The 10,000-nt window shown below is 45.5% G+C and overlaps 1 protein-coding gene across 2 annotated transcripts in view; it reads right to left on the bottom strand.

Moving 5' to 3' along the window:
* Window positions 1-94: 94 nt before the first annotated feature.
* Window positions 95-10,000, bottom strand: part of LOC119570481 (putative glutathione-specific gamma-glutamylcyclotransferase 2) — a gene marked incomplete in the record, with an annotated part of 34,630 nt that continues 24,724 nt past the window's right edge. For both annotated transcript variants that reach the window (XM_037918201.1, XM_037918198.1), the window contains 2 exon segments: window positions 95-835; window positions 2,079-2,319. In XM_037918201.1, the coding sequence (XP_037774129.1) occupies window positions 432-835; window positions 2,079-2,319 (645 nt within the window).

Here is a 10,000-nt window from a genome sequence, read left to right as displayed (position 1 = left end):
CCTTGCTTCGTCAATTTCTCTTTGTTTTTGTCCCTTATTCTCATTATCTTTCGCTTCTTGCTTCGCCCTCCCTTTCCTTCCTTATTTCTCAGCCCTTCACCCGCCTCTTTCTTCTTCGTCAATTTTCTTCTTTCTCTCCTTTCCTGTCTTCATCAAATCCTCGCTTCTTCTTTCTCGTTCACTCTTCCTCTCTGGCTTCTCCTTTTTCTTCTTCTTCTGTTTTCATTTTATTTTTTTCTTTCTTTCTTTTCTTTTTCATCCACCTCTCCTTCTTCCCACCTTTTCGTCACGCCCATCTCCCTCATCGCACACAATACACACGAGAACACAACACAGCACGACAACGCCCGCCCGCCCGCCCGCCCGCCCGCCCATTCCCCTAATCCCCTGGCAGTAGGTTCTGGAGACGCCCCTACGCCCCGCCCCTAATTCTAGACATTGAGACAACGGAGCTTCTTCGGAGGGACTTTGGCCACGAACTGGAAGGTGTCCCTCCTCTCCTCGGCGGGCTGCGGGACGTCGTGCTGGTGATGGTGGAGATGGTGGTGGAGAAACCCTCCCCCAGCGGCCGCTCTGTTGACTCCTCCTCCTCCTCCTCCGCCGTCTCCCCCTCCTGCCGCCACCTGCTGTTGCTGTTGCTGCTGTTGCTGCTGCTGCGGCAGGGGCTGCTGTGGATCCCGAGGGCCGTCCCCCATCAGGGATTTAAGGCACAGGTTGTTCTCCTTGACCCTGAGCCGCACCAGGGCCTCCAGGGTGGCCAGGTGCTCGTCGTAGCCCTCGGGGACCTTCTCGCGCATGAAGTCGGCCAGACGGAGGAGGTACTCCACGTTGTGGCCTGGCGGGGGAGAGGGAGAGTCAGTGAGTGAGGACGGACGGAAGGACGGACGGAGGGAGGGAGGGAGGGAGGGAACGTGAGTGAGAAGGGAGGAAGGAGGGAGGGAGGGAGGGAACGTGAGTGAGAAGGGAGGGAGGGAGGGAAGAACGGAGGGAGAGGGAGACAGAGGGGACGTGAGTGAGGAGGGACGGAGGGAGAAAGAGAGACAGAGGTTGATGTGAGTGTGGAAGGGGAGGGAGGGTCAGAGGGGGAGGGAGAGGGAACGGTGAGTGTGGGAAGGAAGGAAGGAAGGAAGGAAGGAAGGAAGGGAAGGAGAGGGGGGAAGGATAGAGGGAGAATGGTCATTGTGGAGGATGAGAGGGAGGGAGGGAGGGAGGGAGGGAAGGGGGAAGAAAGGAGGGAGGAAAAGAGGGAAGGAGGAGAATAGTGCGGGCGAAGGACAGGGAGGAAGAGGCAAGGAAGGAGGGAGAGAGGGAATGGCGAGTGTGGAGGGAGGGAGGGAGAGAGGGAGGGAAGAGAAGAGAGAGGGACGGAGATAAGGAAGGAGATAGGGAGAGGAAAAGAGGGAGGGAGGAAAGGGGAGAAAGAGGGAAGGACGGAGGGAGGGGAAGGATACAGAGAGAGGGAATGTTGAGTTTGGAGGGAAGGAGGGAGGGAGAGAGAGAGGGAAGAGAAGAGAGAGGGAATGTGGAGGGAAGGAAAGATTTAAGAGAAGGAGGAAGGAAGGAAGGGACGGAGTGAGGGAAGGGGAGGAGGAGGGAGCAAAAGAGATGGAGGAGGTAGAGGGGAAGATAGGACAATGGAGATAAAGTGGGGGGATACGAAGTTAATGGTGGAAGGGGAAGAAACGGGAAAGGAGAAAAGAAAAAAACGACTCCTATTTCCAGGTGAAAATAGCATCTACTTTAGTTTATTACTTACAGAGAAACACTAGAAACACATCCTAGAAAAAAAAATGTATATATACTCACAGAAAAATACTATTATTATTATTTTTTTACTACAAATTATACAAAAGAGAAAAACGCCAAACGTAAACCCTAAAAGTTAACAAGAAAAATAGAAAAAGAAAGAAAGAAAATAGAAAAAAGAAAGAAAAAAGAAAAAAGAAAGAAAATAGAAAATAGAAAAAAAAAGAAAAAAAAATGTATAAAATAATATACATGTACAAAAAAAAACAAAAAACAAAAAAATATATATATAGATTTCCATAAACGAATAAACAAAGCAAGGAAGCACCCACCCGCGGGCCCGGAGCACTGCGTGATCTGGGTGGCGATCTCGTGCATGGGCGCCTGGCCCGCCCACTCTCGGTTCGCGGGCGTGGCGATGTAGAGCAGCACGGGGAAGGGCTCCAGGCCGGCGTCCCTCGGGAAGAAGCTGACGACGGCGGTGGTGTAGCCTCCCAAAGACACCTCCCGGTTCTCCAGATAGCGGAGCGCGTCCTCGCCCTCGAGCTCGTACGCCACGCCCCAGGTGATGCCCTTGGGGGAGAGGGAGAGGGGGTTAGGGGGCGCTTTAAAGGGGGGGGGGCGATGCGCTGTTCAAGGAATGATAATAATGAGGAGGAGGATGGCGATGGTAACACCAACAATAACCATAATAATATTGATAACAACAATAACAATAGTACTACAACTATCATACTTAATGGTAAAAAAAATAAACATGCTTTCTAATAAGAAAAAGAGATTCATAAAGATAAAGATAGAGAAGAAGAAGAAATACGAGAAAAAAAGTAAGAAAGGAAAACGAACAAGAAAAAGATGAAGAGAAAGAGAAAGAGGACAAGACAAGGGAAGAAGAGGAGGAGAAAAATGAAGAGAAGAGAAGAGAAGAGAAGAGAAGAGAAGAGATGAGAAGAAAAGAGAAAAGAAAAGAAAAGAAAAGGCAAGACAAGACATGAGAAAAAAAGAAAAGAGAAAAGAAAAGAAAAGAGAAAAGAAAAGAAGAGAAAAGAAGAGAAAGGAAGGGAGGGGGTTAGCATAGGGGGTGGGGGCAAGGCGGAATATGGGGAGGGGGGGGGGGCAGGGGAGTCACCTGACACCTAGGGTTACGAGAAAGAAACCCTATGACAGTCAGTTCGCTTCCTTCCTTCCTGTGATGGTGATAATGATGGTGACTGTAGAGGTCGCTAGTTTGCTGTTGCTATCACTATAGTTATCGTCACTGGTACTGTTATTGCTATCATTATCTTCATCATTAGTATCATTATTACGAGTACTACTACTACTACTTTATCAGTATCATTATTATTGTTAAATGTTCTTTTTGCTGTCACTATTTTCATTATCATTATCATTATCATCGAAATCATTGTTTATGTTAATATCATTTCTATTACAATTATCATTTCTGGTAAAATCATTATGACGACTGTTAACAATATCACTACTATCGTTTGAATGCGTGCATACACACACACACACACACACGCACACACACACACACACACACACACACACACACACACACACACACACACACACACACACACACCAAAACATATATATATATAAATATATTTTATATATTTTATATGATATAAAATTAATATATATATTTTAAATTATTTTATATATATATTAATATATATATATATATAAAATATATTTATATATATATGATATTTATATATATAAACATCCATAAAGTGAATACATTAAAAAGAAGAAAATGAGAAGAATCTTGAATGCATATAATTAACTCTCTTGCAACATAAAACTCATTCGTACGTAATTAAAAGTCTGGGAAAGAGAAAGAGGAGAGGGAGGGAGAGAAAGAGAAAGAGGGAGGGAGGGAGAAAAAGAGAGGGAGGGAGAGAAAGAGAAAAAGAGAGGGAGGGAAAGAAAGAGAAAGAGGAGAGGGAGGGAGGAGGAGAAAGAGAGGGGAAAAAGAGAAGAGGAAGGGGGGAGGGGGAGAAAGAGAGGGAGGGAAAAAGGAAAGAGAAGAGGGGAGAAGATAGGAAAGAGAAGGGGAGAGAGGTTTTGGGGAAAGAAAGAGAGAGAAAGAGAGAGAGAAGAGAGAGAGAGAGAGAGAGAAAGAGGAGAGCGAGAAGAGAGAGAGAGAGAGAGAGAGAGAGAGGAGAGAGCGAGAGAGAGAGAGAAGAAGAGAGAAATGGGGAGGAGATAGAGAGAAGAAGAGAGAGAGAGAGAGAGAGTTACAAATCCAGAAAGAAAGAAGGAAAGAAAGAAAGAAAGAAAAAGAAATTAAGAAAGAAAGAAAGAAAAAAAAGAGAGAGAAAGCAAGAAAGAGAGAGAGAAAGAAAAGCGATGGATCTATGACATGAATCACAACGCAACGGTTCGACAATAAACGGAGAGAAAAGAAGGAGAAATAAAGAAAGAGAGAAAAGAGACACAGCCATAAAACACGATAATAATTTCCTTACTGCCTTGTTAAAAATAACGAGAAAAGGAAGAGAGAGAGAGAGACAAAGAAGAAGAGGAGGAAGAGATAATTGACAAGAATTCCAGGAGAAACGAGAGAGAGAAAAAAATAAAAAATAAATAAAAGGGCGATTTACTCGACCTGAAATACAAAAAGAAAAGAAAAAAAAGAAGAAAATAGCGCATCATCATAGCAATTATAATTAATAATCCATAATATTTATGACAGCAATTGATGATGACGAAGAATGAGAATAAATGATGAGAATGATAGTGATGATAGTGATGATGATGGTGATGATGATGGTGGTGATGATGGTGATGATGGTGATGATGATATGATGGTGATGATGATGGTGATGATGATGGTGGTGATGATGATCGTGGTGATGATGGTGATGATATGATGGTGATGATGATGGTGATGTGGTGTGTGTGGTGGTGTGATGATGTGGGGGGTGTGTGATGCTGTGATTTGTGATGTGATGGTGTTTGATGATTATGATCCATGATGATGGTGATGATAGTGATGATGATGATGGTGATGATGATGGTGATGAAAATAAATAAACATCAAACAATGACACCACAACAATCACGAACAGCAACATAACCATAACAATAACATCCGCAATAACACGAAAGCATCACTAACCAGTTCACTCCCCCCCAGACGTGCACAAATGTGGAAGAAAAAAGCACAGCATCGGACACATGTTGCATCCCAAGCAAGGTCAACATTGCAGAATGAGCGGACAAGTGAACCCGGTTAAGAACACCTGTGTGCGTGTGTGTGAAAGTGTGTGTGTGTGTGGGGGGGGGGGGTGTTTGTGTGTGTGTGTGTGGTTGGGGGGGGGGGTGTTTTTTGTGTGTGTTTTGTGTGTGGGGTGGGTGTGTGTGTGTGTGGTGTGTGTGTGTGTGTGTGGTGTGTGTGTGTGTGTGTGTGTGTGTGGGGTGTGTGTGTGTGTGTGTGTGTGTGTGTGTGTGTGTGTGCGTGTGCGTGTGCGTGTGTGTGTGCGTGTGTTTGCGTGTGCGTGTGTGCGTGATGGATTATCTTTCTGTTCGTATCTTGGGCGTCTGTATACCCATCTACTCAACTCTCTGACTATCTATCTGTCTACCGATACATCTGGTCTGTCCATCTAAGCAGTAACAGTATTGGTGAATACAAAAAGAAAAAAAAAGAAAAAAAAAAAAGAAAGAAAAAAAAGAAAAAAAAGAAGAAAGAAAGAAAGAAAGAAAGAAAGAAAGAAAGAAAAAAAATATATAACTAAAACATATATCACACACTGCCCCCAAGAAACGATTAAATCCTAAAATCGATGATTAAAAAATTAAATTTATGTCCTTATCTTTACCTATCCCTCCCCCCCCCCTCTCCACCCCCCTTCCCCCCCTCCATCCAAAATCCTTGCATATTAAAGGTAAATTTCGCCCTTATGGGTATGTCTATATCAATTTTCTTTTTTTTCTTCTTTTTGTGGTCTTCTAAGGAGGAATACGAGGAGGAAAGAGGAAGAGGAGGAAGGAGGGAGAGGAGGAAGGAGGGGGAAGGAGAGAACAGGAAGAAGAGATCGTCTTTTCTCCTTTCTTCCGAGCTGCTGTTTCTCCTCCACCATTTTACTCCCTCCACCTTTCTCCACTTCCCCTTTGCCTTCCACTCCTCCGCCTCCATCACCGCCGCCACAACTGCATCCGTCCATCTCCATCACCATCACAGCCTCCTTACTCCTTCTCTTCTCCCACACCATCTCGTCCACCACCACCACCACCTCCTCCTCCTCCTCCTCCTCCTCCTCCTCCTCCTCCTCCACCTCCTCCTCCTCCTCCACCACCACCACCTCCACCACCACCACACCACCACCACCACCACCTCCTCCTCCTCCTCCTCCTCCTCCTCCTCCTGATCTCCCGACGAGCCCCCAGGGTAGCAGAAGTGGGGGGGGGAGAGGAGGGAGGGGGCAGGCGGGAGGCGAGAGAGTCTGTCTCCCACCTGTTCAATTTTCCCATAGTCTGTGTCCGTGTGAGGGGGGGAGGGGGGAGGGGGGTAGAAGGGTGGTGAGATGTTGGGTGAATAGGGTGGGGGGGAGAGCAGGGATAGGGGAGGTAGGCTGGCAAGGGGAAGGGGAAGGGGAAGGGGAAGGGAGAGGTAGGGTAGGAGAGGGTGGCGATGCTGGACGGGAGACGGGAGGGAGAGAGAGGATGGGAGGAGGATGGAGAAGGAGGAGGAATATTGATGATGATGATGATGATAAAAATAATAACAATAGCAATAATAATAATAATAATAATAATAATAATAATAATAATAATAACAATAATAATAATAACAATAATGATGACAATAACAACAACAACAATAATAACAACAAAAAAATAACAACAATGATACTGCAACTACTACTAATAATAAAAATAATAATGACGATAATAACAATAACTGGGAGACGCAAGGACACGAGGAAAAGGGCGATAGTGATGACGTGATGATGATGACGATGACGATGATGACGAAAACGGGAAGCAAAGAGGATTAAACCAAAACAGATGGAGATAAACGGAAAAATAAAAGGAAAAAGAGGATATTTAAAGAGACATAACATAAAAACTGGAAATGATCTAGACAGACACACAGACTGAGTTAAACAGAGACAAGACTGATATCAACAAAATGATTAAACCTGCAGGAATATTAACACAACCTCCTCCTCCCTCCTCCTTCTACTCCTCCTCCTACTCCTACTCCTCCCCTCCTTCTCCTCCTCCTCCTCCTTCTCCTCCTTTTACTCCTCCTCCTACTCCTCCCCCTCCTCATCCTCATCCTACTCCTCCCCTCCTCCTCCTTCTTCTTCCCCTCCCCCCACCCACTATTCCCAGCACCTTTACTCTAGTCTTCCTTGACCACTCAAACACCCCCTCCCCCCCTCCCCCTTACCCCTCCCCCCTACTCCCCACCCCTACCCTTCCTCCCTCCCCCCCATACACACTCCTACACCCTCTCCCCCTTATATCTTACACCCCCCCCCCCTCCCCTCTCCCAATACCCCAACACCATCTTCGACCTTGAACGAAATGAAAAGACACAAGAAAAGAAAAGAAAAGAAAAGAAAAAAAAGAAAAAAAAACGAGATGCAATAATTATAACGATCTCTCGGTCAACCGGTAATGATTTTTTTTCTTTTTTTAACCGGACACATATATATTTTTTTCTCTCTCGCTTAACCAGGCAGGGCGCTTTAAGAAAAGAAAAAAAAAAAAAATAAGAGAAGAAAAAATGTGATCACCGGAAAGGCGGACCGAAAAATGAGGAAAGGAAGGTGAAAGGGAGATAAGGAGAGCGAGAAGAAAGGGAGGAAGAGAGGAAGATAAGGAGATAAGGAGATAAAAACGAAGGAGGGGAAGAGGGATAGAGGGACATGGGAGAGAGAAAGAGAGAAAGAGAGCGAAGAGAGAGAGAGAGAGAGAGAGAGAGAGAGAGAGAGAGAGAGAGAGAGAGAGAGAGAAGATGAAAGAAAGAAAGAAAGATAGAAAGAAAGAAAGAGAGAAAGAGAAAGAGAAAGAAAGAAGAGAGAGAGAAGCGATAAAACAGACAGGCAAAAGTACTGAGAATCGACACAAAAGTTTTGGACCGTAATAAAAGTTCATAATCCAAGGGAAAAAAAAAAGGGGAAAAAATTACATCACAAAAAATGGCTGACTCATTAAACATCACGAAAAAAAAGAGGAAGAGAGGGAATGGGGAGTAAAAAAGGGAATAACAATTGAAAAAAAGACCGAGAAAAGACCTGTTCTTCCGTCCATTAACACTTAACTTCAACTTTATCGGAACACTGGGTGTATGACGTCACTCCCCCCCTTCCCCTCCCCCCTTCTGGATGTCCTCGTCATATTCTGGTGATTTTTGGGATTCTTTGGGATTTTCCATCTCTCTTTTCTCTTTCCTATCTGTCTGTTTGTTGTCTGGTTTGTTTTTTTCTCTCTCTTTCTCTCTTTTCTTCGCCTTCCCCCATCCACTCCCGCCATCTTTCATTCCTCTCTCTCTCTTTCTCTCTCTTACACTTTCCTATTTCTCTCCTTCCTAATTTTCTTTTCCTCTCCCTCCCTCTTTTTATCCTTCCATTCCTACTTCTCCTTACTCTCTTCCGCCTTTTCCCCACATCCCTACCACCCACCCTCTTTCCCCCTCCCCCTTTCCTCTCCCTTCCTCCCTTTCCTCCTCTCCCTTCCTCCCCACCCTCTTTCCCCCTTCCCCCCTTCCTCCCCACCTTCTTTCCCCCTCCCTCCCTCTCTCCCTCTCCCATTTCCTCACCCTCCCTCCCTCCCTCCCTCCCTCCACTTCCTCACCCTCCCCCCCTCCTTCCCTCCCTCTCTCCCTCTCCATTCCCTCATCCTCCCTCCCTCCTTCCCTCCCTCTCTCCCTCTCCATTTCCTCACCCTTCCTCCCTTCCTCCCCACCCTCTTTCCCCCTCCCCCCTTCATCCCCACCCTCTTTCCCCTTCCCTCCCTCTCTCCCTCTCCATTTCCCCACCCTTTTCCTCACCCTCCCTCCCTCCCTCCTTCCCTCCCTCCCTCCCTCCATTCCTCGCCCTCAGCCATCTGTCCCTCAGAAACGGTCCGACATCACGGGTCTCATTATTTCTTCTGCGACTTCGTCAGAGAGGGTTTAATGGGGTGAGGGGGAGGGGAAGGGAGGGGGAGCGGGAGGAGAAGGAGGAGGAGGAGGAGGAGGAGGAGAGTGGGAGGACATGGAGGGGGAGGAGGAGGGGGAGTGGGAAGGGGAGGGGGGAGGGTAGAGAGGAGGAGTGAAGGGTAGGTGGAGGGTATGTGTGTATATATGCATATAGATAGATAGACAGATAGACAGATATGGATAAAAATAGTGATATAGATATTGGCATCGTTCTCTCTCTCTCTCTCTCTCTCTCTCTCTCTCTCTCTCTCTCTCTCTCTCTCCTACATCACAATATACCTCTACTCCTCCTTCTCCTCCTCTCTCCTCCTCTTCCTTTTTCTTTTTCTCTTTCCCTTTCCCTTTCTCTTTCTCTTCCTCCTCCTTCTCCTCTTTCTCTTTCTCTTCCCCTTCCTCTTCCTCTTCCTCTTCCTTTTCCTCCTCCTCCTCCTCTTCCTCTTTCTTAGTTCCGATCAGTATGTTATCTTTTTCTATCCTTTTTCTCTCTTCAAACTATTCGGTTGAGCGAATATCGGAATAAGTTTGATTCTTCCATTCGCTTGACTAATCAATCGTTTGAGAGAGAGAGAGAAAATTGATAATGATGGGATTAGTGATAAGGGATAACGGCAACACTGTATTGAGGGTGGTGGTGGTGGTGATGGAGGGGGGGGGGTGATGATGATGATGATGATGATGATGATGATGATGATGATGATGATGATGATGATGATGATGATGATGATGATGATGATGATGATGACGATGACGATGACGATGACGATGACGATGACGATGACGATGACGATGACGATGACGATGACGATGACGATGACGATGATGACGATGACGATGACGATAAAGATGATGATAATGGCGATGATGACGATGACGATGATAATGTAAAGAAAAACAAACAAGCAAGCAATAACAACAACAATAACGGATATGAAAACAAAGACAGAACAAAAAAAAAAAAGTTTTCCCGTGTGATAATGTTTGTCTTTGCAAGGCGACAACATTGTATATTACTTAGCTATCTAATTATTACCATTCTCCTTTCTTGTCTGTTTTGATTATCAGTTTTATTTCCTACTGTTCTGCTTC

Source organism: Penaeus monodon, chromosome 4 (assembly GCF_015228065.2).
Source record: "Penaeus monodon isolate SGIC_2016 chromosome 4, NSTDA_Pmon_1, whole genome shotgun sequence".
NCBI lineage: Eukaryota > Metazoa > Arthropoda > Malacostraca > Decapoda > Penaeidae > Penaeus > Penaeus monodon.
Note: the sequence above shows the minus strand (reverse complement) of the source record. Positions and strands in the feature narration are given on the sequence as shown.